This window comes from Stigmatopora argus, chromosome 16 (genome assembly GCF_051989625.1).
Source record: "Stigmatopora argus isolate UIUO_Sarg chromosome 16, RoL_Sarg_1.0, whole genome shotgun sequence".
NCBI classification, from domain to species: domain Eukaryota; kingdom Metazoa; phylum Chordata; class Actinopteri; order Syngnathiformes; family Syngnathidae; genus Stigmatopora; species Stigmatopora argus.
In genome coordinates, this window is record NC_135402.1 from 236,255 (window position 1) to 255,789 (window position 19,535).

Sequence of the window (19,535 nt, forward strand, 5' to 3'; positions counted from 1 at the left end):
GGAATCCATCAGAGCTGACAGAACATGCAGGGGAAAAGAAAAAAAACGAGGCTTGGTGGATAGAATTCAAGTATTGAAAAAGCTTTTTCATTGTTAGAACATCCTATTAGTGAGTACTGCTTCGTCTATTTCTATGGGAAATTGTTAAAACGGGATATGGACGGAGATGGCCATTGCTTCAAAAAAGAAAAATCGCACGTTAGCGCAAAATGATTATGAATAAAACAAGGCAGAACGCAAAAGAATAGTACATGGAAGCACAATCTGGCTGAAGAGCACAAAAGAGAAAGATTGGATCTGAGAGCGCCGTGGAAAAGCCGAAGGCCTTGGCCAGATAGATGGCTCGTCTCATTGCGACCCAAAGAAATCCCAAAAGAAGAAGAAAGGGCAAATCTCTTTGTCGGCGCCGGATTCATCCGACGCCGCTTCATCAAATTCAGACGAAAGGCGACATTCAGAAAAAGCTCATCTACTTGGATGGATGCTTCCCGCCGCCGCCGCCGCCGCCGCCGAGCGACCGTTCATTCATCTGCCATGAAATACGAGGAGCTTTTGAGTCAAGGGCAACGTTTTCGTATCAGATCAAATTTGAAAACAAATACGTGCCAAGCATGTAGTTGAAAAAAAAAAGACAGAGTATCCGAGGGTTGGCCGTTCATCTCTCTACGCCCAACAGTGGTTGCGTCCGAATGCCGCGATCTTTGAACTTAGCTACCGGGAATAACTGGGCGTCTTTTGCGGCGTTCCGGTAAACGCCGCGACTCGAACAAAGTGAGGTCAAACGAATTGACGGCAGTCGCCTAGTTTGACTTGCCGGAAACTTCCATAAAGTTCATTCCAGAATACGCAGTCAGGCTAAAGACGACGAAAGAAAAGAAGGAAAAGCCACACGCCAACACATCTCATCTCATCTCATCTCATTTCATTTCATTCCGGCAGCGGCGGGCGGAATGAACAAGGACGGTGGAGAATGGCCTTACTTCCAGCCGAAATGAGGAAGTGCACCAGAAAGCGTGAAATTGTTTTATTTATTTACGAGCTGCCTCGTTTTCCCGCAAAATGAATGTGACTGGCAAATTAAATGGCCTTTGCCAAGAATGAGAGCGGCTAGATAAAAGTCTAAATTCAAATCTTTGACTTTAGACCTTCCCAGGAGTGAATACAAGAGAGAGACAAATCAAGAGTCGAAGAAAGCTTCAAGTTAGAAAAGAAACTATTAGTGTGGTATTTGGAGACTATCCTCAGACAAGGCGCTAATCCGGCTAGCATTAGCATTTTCATGAACCCCGCGTCTGGGATTTAGCGGAGCATGTCACTGGCTCAATTTATACTATAAACACACACACACACACACACACACACACACACACACACACACACACACAGACAGAGTCAACTTTTGGGTCGCTGGAAAAGATAGCGGCGAATTGAGAAGCGCCAGAAGCACTTCCCTTATCTATTAAAGTGGCGCTCAGTTGGTCTTTAAAGTGAACACATTTCCTCTTCATTGCCAGCAGCCAGTCTCCTAAGAATTTTAATAATCCTACTTTAGTGGCTTCTACCTGAATGCACAATTTGCCCTGAAGTTTGGCTAAGAACAATAGTTAAAAAAAAAAAACGGTTTCATTTATAAAAAGGACAGACGGATACAAATGAAACAACATGAGACATTAGTAGGATTTGTCTCATGTTTAGTAGATATGGCTTTATTCTCATTTTTGGCTAGTGGCACCAATTGATGACGTCATCCATCGTCCCTGACATTTTTTTTTTCAGTTTTTGAAAAAAAACAGTAGAAGCAAGAAAGAAGCCTTTTGACGTAAAAGAGCGATAGAGGGAGGCGCCCTTACCTATGGCGGATTCCTCAAAAGAGATGGTGCTGGAGGCTTTCCCCAAAGCGCTGATGGCCGTCACGTTGACTTTGTAAGGAAAGCTGGAGAAAACCTCTGGAAATCGCACGTGGCAGCGATTCTTGTGGATGGAATCTTTTTGCACTTCCAATGACCGTTGGTTGTGTCTGAAGATAGAAAACACCACGCGGCGGCGATGGCGGCGATATGATCGACAGCGAGCGACAGTTGGAAAAAAATACCTTTGCTTATTTAACAATGGCGACGGAAAAACACAGCCGTCGTCCTCTATCAAATACCGAGTTGCCTTAATTGTAAAAATGCAATGTTTACCACAGGTGTTGAATTCAAACTCCTGTGTATCAAATGTACTTTTCAATGGCTTTGACCAGAGACCACTTGCAATTTTGACCCAACGGAAATCCCAGAAAATGTTTTGCGATTGAAAGAATGACCCATCTTGTCACTTAACAGGCTTTACTCCAAATAATTGTTTCCAGGTTAGCGCTAGCAAGAAGGATTCAGCCTTGTTGGAGATCAACATAGGCTACAATTGTGTCCGTGTGTTATAAAACGAGTAAAAAGGACTTACTGAACATCCACTTCAAATGTAGTGGGGATGTAGGTGGAGTGTTGCTGGTGCCAGCTGCAGTAGAAGCCTTTGGGGTAGGTGTTGGATCGACAGGAGACGATGGGCTCCCGCGGGGAAACTGACAAAAAAAGAGGAAGGAGCATCTTCATTATTTCACTCCAATGGAATGATTATGAAACACGAGGAAGACGATCAATTCGCAGTGATTTGCACACAGCATCGCCTTTTTTAAGGCAGATTTTGAAATCCACCTTAACGGGACGGACGGTAAGACTAAAGTTTATGCGTTTGAGGCCACGGAGCGTGTTGACAGCTAATGAAAAGCCATGGCGCTGGCTTGTAGGGAGGCAATACGTACTGTAGCATGCGCATAAAAATGCAGTGTGGGAGCGGAGCAGATGAATGAAGGAGTTTGTGCAGAAGAAGTCATGTTATGCCAACTCTGGCCTCCCTGGAGATTACACTCCTTTCTTCTCAGCTAGTCAAGCACACACTTGTCTAAGACTGCCTTTTCTTCCTCGCAGCTCTCTGAAAAGACTTATTTCCTCCACATAGAAACCATAGCGTAAAGTCAAGATATTGGGAGTCACCAAAAAGGATCTTTTCAGCCGTTCCATATTTTCTAAAGTGCAATTCAATATTGTCCTGGCCAAATAGATACACACGAGTCGGAGCACGATCGGAAAAGCTGGGATGATTCTATCCCGCGCACTCAGCTGTGGTTAAGCAGTCACCGCGACAACTCATTAAAGTGTAAATAGCCTCGACGGCGAGGTGACAGGGTGGAGCTCTAATCGCAGCCAATTAATCACCAAGAGCAATTGGGGCCATCTCCATCAATTTGCCGCTCATCCCGACGCTTGGGTCAAAGTTCCAATTAAACGGCCAAGAAAACAAAAGACGCCCCCGCGCGCAACTTTTGACCGTCGAAGCAGACAAAAACAACGAGCGACCGCCTACGTTCCTAAAGGGTCATGCTCTAAGCTTGGTGGGAAAAATCCCACATCCGTGCAGCCGCCGTACTAACGTAAGTAAAACAGTGGTGGAGCACCAAGTATATAGTCGCTGAATGCAGTTTGACGTTTTGATCACGTAGAAGACAAATTTGAAGGCGTTATTATCAAGCAGAGGAAACATTTCTCATCCAAACCAATGAAAAGGCTAAAAATAGTGTGAATCTCAAAGGACCCATTGAGCACGATTCATGGCTGAATTCTACAGAGAACTCCTTTGACCGGAATAATATTGCCGGGAAGCGGAAGGGCAAATTCCGCCACGCTAAAGCTGTCAATTCCTCCTGGAAATATACTTAAGTGGCCTCCGACGACCGCATCGACAAGTCGCGTCCAATCCAAGCGCTCGGAGGCCGTGCATTCCTTCTCTCTGACTTCACTCTTTCTGGATTTCTGTTATTATTTATCTTGACAGCACAGGGAGGAGGACGGCCAAGTGAATTGGGAAAGAAACGAATGCCGCTCGCCGACGACGGCCAAGTCACTTGGAAACGGACCTGTCGGCGCCGGCCCACCATTTGTCGTCCGCTTTACAAAAGCGGGATTTGAACATTCGGTGGCGGCGCCGTCGCCCCTCTTTTACGGTGGGAAAGTGGAATTTCTCCCTCCGGCGTGGCGGAGATGTTTTTCCACACGCGGCACTCCGCATTAAGCCCGGGTCTCGTCACGGCCGAGACCATTGAGTGGGTGACAGTGACGTGAGCCAAAGCCTGGGATTGACCAATCTAGCTTGTCAAAGTGTCAATGGGCCCGGCGCTCCCCCCTCAACGGGAGATAGATGAGACGCGCAGCCTGGCGTCTGAAGAGCTGACTCCCTTAAATTTGACTGTCACTCCCGACGCGAGAGCGGTGACAAAGCGCGCCATCCAAAGCGTCTGATGGCTTAAGATGGAGGCCACGGTGGGGAATCGTGCGGGCTGCTTCGTGCGGGAGCGCCGCCGCCGCCGCCACCGCCACCTCGGAAGCTAAAAACCCACGCGGGCTCGGCCGGGAAAAGCCCGGCAAAAAAGCGTCCTACTCGTTGACTTTCACATCAGTACGCAGCATTTACGGTCGATTGGTGGCGTGCCGTTTTTTTTTGTGTTTGTTTTTGTTGAGGCTTTGGCCTGCCGCCATGCTTGAATAGACTGAACGGATTCCAAACTATTGAAAGTGAACCATGGGCTCAGTCTCATTAACTCCAGAGTTTCTTCCGAACGGCACAAAAGCAATACGGCGTTTTGAATCATTGCTGCTGGAGTGAAGGAAGGGGGTGAGATTCAATGTCATTTGGGAGTAGGGGATAGAAGGGATTACAAACAAAGAGCAAGAAGGAGAAAAAGGGGGCCAAATGACAGCCATTGTTCCCTCTTATTGGCGTCATTCACAGTAATACTTACTATTCACGACGCTAATTCGACAGGATGGTTGAAACGCACACACAAACCCAGGGCTTTCTTTTGTGCAGCCCCTAAGCTAGCCCCCCCAACCCCCCACCCCACCCCACCCCGTGGCATTCCAAAGGGCAGTGTCAATGAGAAGGAACCGCCAAATGACACGGCTGTTTGTTCACTTGAAACGCTTCGGCCTCCCGTACGATAGCAACAGTCTGCCGAGGTGCGCCGGTGTTTGCGCTGCTCAATCTTTCAAACGGCCACGGTTTACACGAGCGTACGGCTTCGATTAGAGCACGCTCGAAATCATCCGTACGATCGTCACGTCTGCGCCGTGTTTGCACGGCTCAACTATGCAACCGTGCGAAAATCCGCCGAACGGACGCCCTCGAGGTGTGGAGTGGAGCGGCCGAGCCGCAGGTTTTGAGGCCGCCGGTCCAATCTCCGGGATTGCTGGAGCGGCGGAGTCGACACGGACTGTCACGCGCGCCGTCCTCCCACGCGTCCGTTCCCCCGCCGACCAGCTGCGTTTGCGTCACTCCCATGCGTGTTGTTCATCTGGCGCCGGAAGCGCCAAGCTTAGCGGCCTTTGCGCATTGGACGCCTTTGGAGCGAAGAGAGATTCCACCGAGTCGACAAGAGCCGCCGTGGCTTGGCAGAGCTGGCCTGGGTCTGACTCACTGCCGGAAATAAAGCAAACACATGTAAGAAGGGGGGGACGCTTCCTGTTGACGCTGCTTATGTTTGTAAACAACGTCATGGAAACCGGCGGCCCGGAGGCTTCTTTGACATTCCGAAGCCCGACTCCAAACAGACCACTCGAGGAAGTAGACCGGCCATTTGGACCCGTACTGGACGTGAACTTAAAGCTGGCTAGAGTAGGGTTTTAAATTTAAAAAAAATTGACGTCTCAAGGCTCTAATTGCTCCCAGAAATTAGTATCGAAAGGTCCCATGGTATCTTTCCCTTGATCACGGTGAGACACAATCACGATGCTTTCTGAAGTGGGCTGCTCTTCTTCGCCCCCTTGCTGCTTTTCTCACCTCCGATTTGTTGAGTCCTTTCTGTGCTGCGTGCGTGCGTGCGTGCGTGCGTGTGGTCGACAGACAGGGCCATTGGATTGTCTTGACAAGCACGCACGCCCGGAGTGACAGATTCATCCATCAGTGTTTCTGAAAGACAGGCCTTCGGAGGGGGAGGTCGGGCACACCGCGTGGGCGCAAATGTATGCCTGCGTCCAAATCTCGGGTCTTGCGTGGTACTCATCCACGAGACCCGGTTGGAGATGCTTCTGGGCTACCGGGCTACCTTTGGCGCTTTGCTAGCTTTTCGTTAACCTCTGACCTCAAATGCCCAAACTGCTGGTACCGTGCATACGGTGTGGCAAGTTCGCGTCCCCTTGACCAATGACTATAAGCAGTCAATCATTTTCCTCTAGCCTTTCTTTCTGTCCGAAAGCATTCTTTCCGACGCCACTTTGCGAGAGAGAGGAAGGAAAGAAAACAAGGCATTCGCGAGCAAGATCCCAGCCGGGTCATTTAAAAAGCGGCGCTAATTTATTGTAATGTATTCAGCGACGGCGTCAGCTAAAGCGCGGCACGGGCGCGTGCATCTCTGCCACGTTGGCGCTTCTGTCACGGGTTCCCCCGAGGATGAAAATTGTTCTCAAAGCAGCCACAAGGAAGTGGGCCCTAGCAACAAGGCAGACTAAAGGAAGTGATGAGGAAATTGACCTCCATTTTTTGCACACATTGACCCCTGGATTGTTTGAGAATCAACAATGCATTTTTCTCATTCACAGCTGACTTTGTTATGGGAACATGTTCTTTTATTGTTGCTGACAGATGAGGCTTTGGGAGCGGGCGGGCGGGCAGGAGTGCATCCAATCCTGCACCTATCTATCCTCAGTCATTCTGCAAAAATGGTTATTTTTTCCTCCCCATTCTTCACTCTTAATAATAATTACACGACGACCAGGTTGCTTTCTTTTTTGCTTTGTTATGCTAGCAAACAGAAAAAGGACCCTAGAATATATACAAAGGTGGCCTACATAACTACATTCATACGCGCACGCCAGGACGTTTAAAAAAAGGAACGAAGAGAAAGGACAAAGGCACGAATCGGTTGGCCATTTCGGAATCGAGCAATTACGACGCAATCGAGCTCAATGGGGAAAGGGAACATTTGAAACGCGGACTGTGCTCAGCCACTCATTCGGGGAAAGTAGAATGGAGCCACGTGGTCAAGAAATGAAGAAACGCTCTATTGGCATATTTCCTTGTCCTGGGGTTTTGGGGGCCCATTCTCTACGTTTGGTTCTTTTTTTTCCCTCCCACCGCCCGGCCGTCTCTCCGTCTCGGTCGGTCTCGCATTCCAGACAAGCTTGGCTTCTTTGTCCTGAATGACATCACAGACACAAGGCCGTGACAGGAAAGACAGGAGGAATGCGGGGCCAAAAGAAGTGGAGAAAAGATGGTGAGAAGAGCCAAACGATGGAGAGCAAATCTGTGAAGGAACGTGTGTGTGTGTGTGTGGTGATTGGGGGGGGGGGAGCGGAGCGGAGCAAAGGAAAGGCGAAAAAAGAGAGACGGAGAAAGAATTCTATTTATTCAGCAGGGCATGAATGGACTTCACAGAACCCCCCCCAGACTCCCCCTACCAAACACACAGCGCCACTAAGACCCTTCCGCCAATCCACTCCCCTTTTCTCATCCCTTCATCTGGGATTCAATCTCTCTTCACTAATCTCCTTGAGAGGACTCAGACATTTGACCCGCCCGAGAATGAGACCCCCTCTCCCCCCACGCCCCCCTGTACCTCCACCCCATCCCCGGAGCACAAGTATTCACACAGTTATTGCGAGGGCTTCACAAAACGCCGTTAAAGTGGCCCAAAACTCATCCGGCGGGCGTCAACGTGTCCTCTACTAACTTCCATTTAGACCCGACCGACGTAGAGGCATGCGTACCGTCAATGAACTCAAGCACTTTCAAATAATAGATATGTTTCAAGGGGGGGGGAGGTAAAAACGGTGTGAAATATAGGGTGACAGAGGTATTTCCCTTCTTTGAGGGCGGGCTGTACCAATCGCACAGAGGCAAGAAAAATAAAGAAACTTTTCTCTTCCAATAGATCCATCCCAAGTGGAAAGTACTCGTCAGCGCTACTCTAAAAGTGCCAGATAGAAGTGGTCATCCGTGCTAATCCTGCCATGTGGGATCTATGTTTTGTTTTGTGTCAAAAAATTCAGAAACATTTTGTGTGGACACCGAGGATGGCCAAGTCCGCTCTGTTTTCCACCAACACACCTGAATCATATCATTAGGATTGCTCGCTGATTGATGAGTTGATCATTTGATTCAGGTGTGCTAGAGGAGGGAGAGATGGAAAACAGGCTGGATGACAGGGAGGGGCTCTCCAGGACCGGACTTGGCCACCCCCGGTGTACAATATGTCACTCATATCCATCCATGTACTTGACGTGATTGAAGCGATCGGTGAACAGCTCGGCTGTAAAACGCTCGTTCTAGGTACGGCGCGTGGCTCTCCATGACAGCTAACAAAGCCCAATAAGTGAAACGCATGTTTACATTGATAATTGCTTCCATTTTTCAAAGCGCTCCCGTGAGCTACCCGTTTCAGTCTCGGGAGGCATCCTTTGGAAACGGCTCTCGTAATCACGGGGATCGCTACGAGATCATATTACTATATCGCTCGTTGGAGAAGTGGAATATGTACTGGATGCGGGGACGTCTGCCATAGACCGGGCTCGTATGCTTTCACCCAATTACAGCAGGTTTTGGCCGACCAACGAGCACGTTGGACGCGAGCGAGGATGAAAATCCCGGCCAAGTCTCGGTGTGGCCGTCGCGCACCCAAACGCGGTACACTTTGAATTCGAAACATTAAATTCCGTTCAACCATCGAAACGTCACGGCTCGGCAACGACAAGGAGCGATTGCTAACAGCTTCCTCTTTTTAGCCCGCCGGCGTCAGGGTGCTTTCTTTATTTCTATTTGGTTTTCCGTGCAGTCGGAATGCCGGCTTGGTCATATTTTCAATCCGCTTCCCTGGGGCCTCTTCATGGCTTTCTTGGCCCGGTCGGTCGGTCGCTCTTTGCTTTGTATTTCGCTCTTTTAAGACTCTGGAAAGGATTTGTTTGTTTTGTGTTTTTTTTTTGACACTCAGTTGCCTTCCTCTTTGTGCCGATGACATGTTTTTTCCTATTTTATCACGACAACACTTTAAGAGTAAAAAGGAGCGTGTTAAGAGAGGACGGCGGCGGAAGGCACTCAGGCCGCGTTTGTTCTTCTTTGACGTTACCGATTGAAATATTCCGTGTTAAGGCTAAGTGGACCAGACTTGAGTTACGGGGCGGGGCCTCCTCTATTTGTTTTCATGTTTACGCTTTGGAATTGGAAAAAAAAATCCCATTTTGTCGGAGACTAATAACGCTAAGTGGTCCGCTCCAACCAGTTACGGTCAGCGCATCTGGCACGCTCCCATTGGTCGACGGTCGTGACGAAAACGAGGGGGAAAGTTTTGCACGGCGGCGGCCGAGGCCACGGACGCCGCCATTGCAGAGCCAACAACAGATCATTTTCCAAAATGCATATTTGACCTTTTTGCTTGGCTAGGATCGACATTGCCTTAGAACACCGGCATATCATATAAGATAAAAGCCCAATAAAGACAAGCTCAGGAGTACTTCGTAAGCGTGACCGGATGATTCGCCTAAAGACGTTTCGCCGACGGACGTTTGACAGACGGACAGGTCGCCGAATGGACGTTCCACCGAACGTTCATTCGGACGAACGGCTCTTTGAAATGTAGCCAATGTGACATGAGTCACAATACAGCACTGCCTCATTACAAGCACATTAAAATGTCTGTGGCATGTAGCGAGTGGGCTGCTGGCCATCTATTATACTCAAAGTACACTGAAGCCAGCCAGAGAGCCATTGTTTGATTAGCAATACGTAGTTCACAGAGACGGACGGCGTCTTAGACGGCTTCTGGACAATCTTCACAGGCTCTTGAGCAAGGCACCGAGCATCTCCATTCCTTGCTTTATGTATCATTTTGGATTTACGATTACAGATCCAACGGGTGACAAAGACTCGTCCCTTTGGACAAATACAACGTGGCTGCCAAGCGTTAACATTCCTATTGGATGTGATCATTGGAAAGCGAGGAGTAACTGTTGGGATTGAAATGTGTCATCTTGGGCGATAATAACGACTACTTATCTCTCTCCCTCCCTCCCTCCACATGCTTCCAACACATGTTGACTTTGGCCTGGTGTGGATCAAAGAAGCTTTGTGCCTTGTAAATCCTCCCAAACATCTGCATCACCCGATAGGCCGGCGCATTTCATGGCGTTGCTTGCGTTTGGATCGTCCGTCCAAAAATATATTTCCACACACAACAAGGTCCTAACCAATGTCCTCATTTCAGTGGTTCTTTTTTTAAATCTTCCCTTTTCTACTTCAAGTGTGTTGCCTGGCCAGACTTTTATTTGAATGAGAAAAAAATATTTGTTGTTTTTGCTGGAAAACAGCATTAAAACAATAGGAGCATTTGATTAGCATTCCCATTTTTACAGTAAAACGAAGAAATGGCGCTAGACTTGACATTTGCGTGCATTTACATGCCGTGTGGAACAAGTTCCAATCCTTATTTCTGTTAGCATCCTTCGGAATGCCACCCGGCTAACGGCTCCGTGCTCCGGCCCGTGAAAAGCACCGAGGTTAGCCGGGGAAAAGACTTTTCCGTTCTGACCTCGACCGCAAGCGCCCGCCGTGTTACAGATGCTCCACCGCCACCAAAACGACAGGAAACCGTCGGAAATGTTGGGAGGGCCGTCGGCCAGAACGGAGCTGCTGTCGATTGCGCGCTTACTTTGAAGGGCAATTTCATCTGGCTGGCGGAAACACGGGTGTGTGCGTGCCTACCAAAAGAGCGCGTGTTGTCTTAGCCACGGGAGGTCAGTCACCTCAGGTGTTAAGAGAATTTTCTATCCAAATATTCCTGTGTAATAGGAGACATTGCTGTATCGAGTGGACGGGGTGTGTGTGTGAACACTTGTAGAACTGAATAACTTGCAAGTGCTTGTGTGTGTGCGCACTGAAGGCTGGCATGAGGCCAAGCCAATACACCATTTGTTTGTTTTACAAATGCCTTTTACAATCTGGAAGGACACGGAGGCGTAAAGGCACGCCGTCAAGGTGTGCCCTCGTCTTCGCGTGGAATTTCTCCAATGGCTGGCTTGTGGGCCAGCTGGGCTTTCTATTGGGTTTGGGTTAGGGTCAATGTTTTTTTGTATTTTTTTTATACAAAGCATTGATCAATCGGCGTTTCCACAAACCTGTCCGTCCCCGGAATAGTCTTATTTTAACCATGTCCGGCTTCTTTTTGAGAGAGCTGGATTAGAAAATGAGCCACAACTGAAGGAACGTCTCATATTCGACAAACACAATGTGTATGTATGTATGTATGTGTATATATATATATATATATATATATATATATATATATATATCTATATCTATATCTATATCTATATCTATATCTATATCTATATCTATATCTATATCTATATCTATATCTATATCTATATCTATATCTATATCTATATCTATATCTATATCTATATCTATATCTATATCTATATCTATATCTATATCTATATCTATATCTATATCTATATCTATATCTATATCTATATCTATATCTATATCTATATCTATATCTATATCTATATCTATATCTATATCTATATCTATATCTATATCTATATCTCTATCTCTATATCTATATCTATATCTATATCTATATCTATCTATATATATATATATATATATATATATATCTATATATATATCTATATATATATATCTAACAATGCAAAGCAAAAAGATTGCAAATGCCAAGAAAGCAAGCGGAGCAAAAAAAACGCCAGGGAAGCGCAAGCGAATGAATAGGAGTCACGTCGCAAAGAAATGTTGTCGTACACGAGGTCATTGAAACAGCACGGGTCTCTGGGGAGCTTAGGAATAAATGAAAAAGGAATTCCATGACCCCAGCTAGCACCTGAAACGCTAGCACATCACGTATTACGTACGGTGTAATGTAGCAAGAGGCAAAACGCCAAACGCAGGTCGACGCCCAAGGTCAAGAGACAAAGTGGAGTACGACTCGCTGGGCCAGAATGGGTACTGCAAAAAACTTGGATTTTGGAAGCCATGCAATTTGGGACAAACAGCGTCATTGTAACAAATGCACTGTGATTTTCAACAAAGTAGATCAAGCTCACTCACATCTTCCCACCTGTCCAGATGCAATCAAAATGTTCTCTCTCAACTTTAGCTCTCATTTTGGCAGCAGGTGCCAACAAACCCCGACGTCCAAATCCGTTCCAAATCATATCCGTGCCCCGGGGGAGAAGGGAAAATGCACATCCCTTAATAACTCCCAACGAGAGATGGAGAAATTGCCGCAATTCCGGAAGGAGGGGGTTTGGCTCAGCCGCCCGCCCGCCCGCCGTTCAAAATGACTGACGTTGTGGGACACCATTTCCAACTTAATTGCCAAAAAAGCTTTAGGGAGAAATGAATCATGATCAATGGCAGCAAAAATGCCCTGCCTTTCCACACAAAAGGAGGCAAACATAGCCAGGGGGAGAGCATATGTTGGAAAACTCCACATATTCAAAGAGTCCAAATGTGAGCGAGAGGAACACAAAAAGCTTAAAACCGCAGTATGGATAGAAAAAAAAACACAGCACCGACGGATGAAAGTCTGGCCAGTTGTTAAATAGAAGACGCGGAAGGCGGGCGACCAAATCTGTTGGAAAAGATAAGGCGAGGGGGGGGGGGGGGGGGCATGGGAAAAACGCACGGACGGGTCGAGTGAGAAAATAGTCGGCTTGATGGGCTTTATGTAGCGCTTGGGTGAAAACAAATCCTGAATGGTGGCCTGCTGTGGCCCACTCTTTGGGGTTGCGTCCCCACTCCCGACAAAAACGCCAGCCAAAGAAAAGTCATCTGAACTTTCCCCCATAGGCGCGGCGCGGCGCAATCCCATCCCACCTTAAAGCGGCTCCGCGCGTTTGGCGCTCTTTGGAACTCGGCCTCCCACGCTTCTTTTCCTTCACTTCCCCGCTCTTCACGCTAAACGCAAGGTGACAGTCCACAGCCGGGCGGGCGGGCGGGCTGGCGTAGATCCACGCAGGCGGGAACGCTTCGGGGTGAGGCGAGAAGACGCAACGCCAGCGTCGACACCTTCTCACGTAGAAGATTGGAAAATATCTCCGCGCTTTGTCCCACGGACAATCTCTTCTCGTCATTGGAAGGCGGCGGAAGCTAATAGAGCGCAAACTCAAAAGGGTTTGGTGGCTGGCGCTGACATGGGGAGGGAACGCACAGATGGGAGAAAAGTGGCCCGCCAAAAGCAAGAAAGCCCCAAGACTGAATGACCGTCACACCAAAAACGGAAACAAAGACTTGACTAATGACTGTTTTTGTTTGTTTGTTTGCGGGATAAAGAACATTGAGAACAGATGACATCGAATGGTGTTCAATCATCAGACGTTGTCAACTTTGTAAAAAGACAAACAGCACGCATGAAGAAATGGATTGAATTAGCTCTCAGAGATGAGCGCAATTCATTCATTCACGTGCCCTCATTCCTAAAGTCGTGGGTCAGGCAGGCTTGCGTCAAGTATGCATTTGCCAGATCAAAAAGGCAGAAGCGCGCGGCTCAACGGCCGACGCTGGCCCTGGAAGAGAGTCCGAGCGCCGGCGTTGGAGATCCCGCGTGCAGCCTAACCTGTCAAGGTTGTGATTTAGCACAAAACACAAAGGGACTGTGGGAAAGCTTTCCCAGGCGAATAAGTCACGCTCGCTACAGAGATTCAAGCTGAAAAGAGAAAGAAAGAAAAGTACGTTGGGCTGGGCTCGGCCTCCCCTTCGGTCAGGCTCGGCCAGTTTGCCTGGGTTGTGGTCTACCGGGTCCTAGGATGGACCCGTGGCCACCACAGAAAAAAAACGGGTAAAGAACGGAGGCACCGGTCGGCGACGATACGTACGCGATGGCGTTTTTACTCCCAAGTGAGTCCATTTCTGTCAAAAGTTACGGCTTCCTATCCATTTCACACTTTAGGATTATGACAAGAGCCACGTTGAAGTTATTTTGTAGCCGACCGGCTAAATGCTAAGCGCCAAGGATGGATGCTGCGCCGTGTACAATTAACGCGTCTTTCAACGCCGTCGAGTGGTCTTATCGGACCAAAGCAGAAGACTGAAATGTGCTTTAAGATTTATGAACAATGGCCTGAAATGACGCAGAGTGAAATGAAGCCATTTAGGGTGATTTGGGGTCAAGCGGAGACCAGCAGTCGACGGGCTCACGTACTATTCGTTATTTTCTCTTTCAGGGTCGAGGGAGTGCGATAGGATGCCAGAAACCTTCAGACTGCAAAGCCAGCTTTGAATTCTCGCAGGCGAATAGAAAACGCATATAAAGCCTATTCCAAAAAATGAAAATCAAATGATTAATTAAGAGCAAGACATTTGCAAAGAAAATAGTAACAACAATAAATAGCTTATTTCAATATACGGCGTTCGCATCCCATCAATGAACAGGTGTGCATCAAATTTCAATGCCAGTCTACTTCACTTTGGTGGTTTACTTCACGCATTCAAAGGGGGAGGAAGGTTGCCTGGAATTGCTCATTACTTGCAGATGAGAGCGCCAAACTAAATACGTATTGGCCAAACGTTTTCAAGGCGTCTGCATCCTAATTGCATTTTTAATAAAATTCTTGGCAGGCATGTCTAAGTGCATGTCTGCGTCTTTAACTGCATAAATTAAATCCGCAACGTTATTTATGTTTGCCTCGATACACACACGAATGAGGCTTCATCTGCTCAAGTCTAAAACATGTTGATATTGAAGAAAGCAATGGCTGCCATTAATCACGTGATGACTTTAGGGTCGGAAAAGAGGGAGAGAGAAATCAAATGAAGAATATCATCAAGGACAAATGTAATGGCCAGTGAAAATGAATAGCAATTAGAGGCAGATAGAGAGCAGCGCATTGTGTGGATACTCCATTTTAATAGAGCGCTCCAAATTCCACTAATCTGCCATTGTCTACATGCCCGGGCGTGGTGTAGATAAATTGTTTTATGCTTGAAGGAGGAGTTGGATTTGAGCAGTACACGGGATTTGTTTTTTGTTTTTTCTGCCGGCCGAATGTTGCTAGACTGACGGAAGCTTCGTTTCCACGGCGGGCTCACGTTTCGCTTCTTGCTTGGTCGTGTGGACGGCAGCGTTTTAACAAGCCGTTTATTTGTCCATCTTGTGCCGGATGGCAACATGTACCACATTGTTTAAAGAGACAGTCCAATTCGTAGGATGAGATTGAGTACTAAAAAAACACCTGGACTCAGTGAGTCCTGCAGCTGTGGGTTATACTTGCATGTCACGGATATTTACTGGAAAGTGAAGGGATGTAGAAGAAGAAAAGGTTTACGGTGCAAGAGCATTTGCAAGCCAATCGCCCCGTGCGTATCCCTCGACAACACGGCTTATCCCCGTCACGTCGGTGGGAAGACGGCGAGGCGGTCTACGTCGCGCGCACTTTGACCTCCGACGGGAGCCGAGCGGAAAGAAAATAGCGCATCGGCACCAAGCGCTGGGGGAAATTCCCGGGCCAGATAACACGCGCCGTCCATCCATTTACATTTGTGGCTTCAGCGCTAGTCAGACGTGACTCGCCGTATATCCTCGCCTGCGCCAAAGTACACACACGCAAATGTGCATGACCGCAGTTACAACCGCTCGGATGAGAACGCTTAAACACACACACCAGAGTACAAATTAGTTATGGGGTGTCGTCGGACGGACGCATTTTTGGGGAGGGGAAAAAAAGTGCAAATGTGTTTGACCTGGAGATCCAAAAGTCAAATCAATAAGCCAAGTGCTCATTATCATCAAAAGCCCCTTTTTAAAGGCAAAGGCTCATTGACATTCCCACAGGCTCGCCGGCATGCGCCGCACGGGGAATAGCGCAACATGTACGCTACGTTAGCCAAGATTCATGGCAGTCGCCCGCTTCGCATTAGCATTGTAAGCATTAGACCAAAGCGCCGGCACGCACCGACTTCTCAAGCCACGGTTGGGAAAACGTTTGGAGACGGAGGCGAGGCCAACGGTACCAACGGTAGCGCAGAGAAACTGGAAGGATTTTTTTTCTTCCCCGAGGTGCTTTCACCGTTCATTAAGGAAAAATGGGCTGCGTCCGACAAGCTAGCAAGAGTTTATAATGCATGGAATGACAGGAGCGCCTAAAAAGGAATAAAAGGAGATGCGCGCTTTGATTTAAGGGGCAGCTCGGTGACGCCTCAACCGGGGCTTTAAATAAGGCACGAGCCAAGAGGACAGGATGAAAGCGGCGTTGGAAAAACGCCGCCGACACTTCAAGTCGGCTTTGTCGGACGGCAAAGACGGCGGCTTTTAATTGTGGGCTTCAAAGGGAGACGCGCCATCGGCACTCGGATTTGCGTGGGCCCTCCCTCGCTTAACCTCGCGTGGAAGTTTCGCACACTTGAAACCACATTGATATTTCGGAGTCCGGTGTAACGGCGCTCCATTTTCCGTCAGGGCGTCTAAAGTTGGGGGTACTTGAAGAGCGATCCGGCCGCCCCCTTCAGCTCTATCTGGCCCAAGATGAAAAAGATGGGCAGATGGCCCGCCCCCCTCCCCAGGTCAGGTGACTCTTAGGACCTCCCCATCGCGACACCGGCGTGTAACGGAATACGCCGTGCTTCCTTTCCCACAAGGCCATTAATCCCACTTTAATGGCTTGGCTTTGCATCCGAACGGCCGGTAATAGCGTTGGCCTGTAAGGAGGCGCGGGCGGATCAGTGGCGCGCCGCCACGCCAGCAAAGCCCGCCGTCGCAGGTGTGTTGGCAAAGCGCCGGAGACGTTGCCCTTGACGTGGCATTTCCCGTACGATGAATGTTAGAACGAGGATTTCTCTGGATATGATCGATAGTTGTCAGGTAGCCATCCATAATTCATGCGGTAAACCCAAGCGGACCCCAGACGTGGTCTCCCGGGAAATGGATCCCAAACAAGCGAGAGCGAGCGAGCGTCGAAATTGAAATCTACGACAAGACGGGCGACGGGATCTAATAAGCTCCTCTAATACATTTTCTAAAAGGCTATTTGCGGCTGGAGGTGTTTGACAATAGCTGGTCATTAACCCGGAGGTCAACGTATGGAGACGCGGGGGGACAAATGTCAGCGTGTAATCTCCAATGAGCCCACTGATGAGATGGACTCTTTGTAATGACACGGCATTTATCTGGCAGCTTTTTTTTTATTTTTATGGATCGACGTTTGAGGGAGGAATATGATCGTCTTAAAAATGGAAAAGTATGGTCTGCCAACTTCCAACCCTCCAATTTCCTCCGTACGGTGGTGCTGACACTCTAGCAAAGCCCACGGATGGATCCATGAGAACTTTGGCCAGAAAATGAGAGTCAAAGCAGAAAGGCTGGCCAAACCAAAAGCAGTCGGAAGAGATCGCTCTTTAACTCGTCTCCTTCCACCTCCGAATTTCCGATATAAACCTAAGAAGAGGGATTCCAATCTTCAAAAGTAAGAGACTGAGACAGCCACTTTTCAAATGATGAGACGTACGTACATATGACCCTATCGATTAGAAAAGGAAAATGTTAAATAACCGGACACAGGTGAGGGAACTGGATGGTGGTATCCAAACCACGTCAGACACAACACGGCCGGCAAAGAAGGCTCCGGTGAAAATTGCAAAGATCTTACCAAAGGCACGACAGCTTTGGCACGGTTTCACGGCGTGTGTTCGCATCGCTAAAATAGAACCTGGCTAAAAGGGGGTAGACAGTTTCAGATAAAGATTGCGTCTGTCTGACAGATGAATGTTATCTCTGCTATAGTCGTTTATCTCATTGTTCATAAATCATTCCCCGATGGGGATCACGAAGGGAAATCAAGGCAGCGTGTGCCTCCGCTAATGTATTTGCTCCCAAAGACGGGAAACGCCAAGGTACGTATTCTGTGGGCTCCGAAATCCAAATGGGTTTGATTGACTTGCACCGACGAGCCGTCAAGGAAGACTTTGAAGCCAATGAGAAGGAGAAATGCTGCCTGAAAGGAAAAGTGAGCCGAGGATAGCGGCGTCAAAGTGGGAAATGGACCAGAAGGGAACATTTAAAGAGAGCGCAAGGCAGGTGTTGGCTGGAAATGAAATGTTTTTTTACTAATGAGCAATCAGATTTTGAGCAGTGAGGCAAAGCTTGACTCGCTCCGATACTGCTCGCTCGGCGGCTAATTTCACTCTGACCAATGCATTTTCCTCGCCACAGATGCGAAAGAAAGCCGGACTTCCTCGGCGCGACTTTGCCGAGGCAGAAAATGCGTCTGGGTGACGACGCCAAGACGCACGCCAAGATAAAACGGGGAAGGAAAATAAAATACATGCTCCCGTCATTGTGACCGTGGATGGATGGCGTTCTCTTTTAGACGCTCCACTGAGTGCCAAACACGGTACCTTACTATTATTGCTGGGGTTTTTTTCTCAAGTTGAATGCGTTCCAAAGGAAAATGAAGAGGACGTCAAGTATGTGTGAAAATAGACAGGCCGGCACGGCAGCGGCTTTGTGTCTGCCGCGGCGGCGGTGTCCATCGATCAATTTTTCCAAATGAGATTAGAGTCCGAAAGGAAGCCAGCTTATTTTACGGAGCCTGCGAGACTTGATTGATGGATCCGTCAGAGAAATGTGTTCAAGGACTTCACAATCAGTGGCAACCAAATGAATCAAATGAATACGATGCCATGGCTTCATTTGAATTCCATGCGCGAGGGGGTGTTCAATACGTGCTCACGTCTCAGACGCGACATCCAGGCTTTACTGGGAGAGTTTAGCCTGACGTATTTGTTGACTTGATTGACGCTGGAAAGTTGCGAAGTGCAGTCTTGGTGGATGCATTCGTGGGTATGGAATCCATCTCTACATACACGGCCATTTTTGGGGGGTGAAAGTGCCTGAAAGTTTGCCCTCCCATGGCTAGACGCAGACACACACACACACACACAAAGACACATTCTTGCCCCGCCAAGACCAATAACGCTCTGTTTTTCCACAACAAGCAGCGTTCCCGCGGACACGGGAGCTATGTTTGCGCGGGCGGGACGGCTTTCATCTGCCCGCCGCAACACGTGCGTCCATTTCCACGTCTGCGTTTATTTGTCTCCTCGGCCTTGACTCTTGGCTATATTTATCCTTTGGAGCGTCCCGCGGGTTCCTCTTTCTTCCCATGCGTCGCCATTGCACATTTCGCCGTGTTTTTGGGCCCGATGCTAATTACAGTGAGCAAAGGAGGGAGCTCGGGGCCAGCCGGAAATCCACATTCCTGCAAATATATCGCCAAACCACGTAAGACTTGATTTAGCTGGCTGGCGTGCGGCTCTTTTGCCTCCTTCCCGTGACGCCGGCTGGGTGTTCCGCCGCCGCCGCCGCCGCCGCCGGCGCTCCCGTCCGTCCTTGGGGAACATTCCATTTATCCATCCGGCGCGGGTTCCCCGGGGAGCGCGCCGGCTGGCCTGGCCGCCGTAATTGACACTCGGAGTGGACGGAATTGGCCGAGGCGCTCGGC

General features: G+C 48.5%; 1 protein-coding gene across 3 annotated transcripts in view; it reads right to left on the reverse strand.

Annotated features, from left to right (window-relative positions):
- cntfr (ciliary neurotrophic factor receptor) overlaps positions 1-19,535 on the reverse strand; it is a 74,783-nt gene that overhangs the window by 8,529 nt on the left and 46,719 nt on the right. For all 3 annotated transcript variants that reach the window (XM_077621936.1, XM_077621934.1, XM_077621935.1), the window contains 2 exons: positions 2,443-2,560; positions 1,851-2,017 (listed from right to left, as the gene is read on the reverse strand). In XM_077621936.1, the coding sequence (XP_077478062.1) occupies positions 1,851-2,017; positions 2,443-2,560 (285 nt within the window). The remainder of the gene's footprint in view (positions 1-1,850; positions 2,018-2,442; positions 2,561-19,535) is intronic.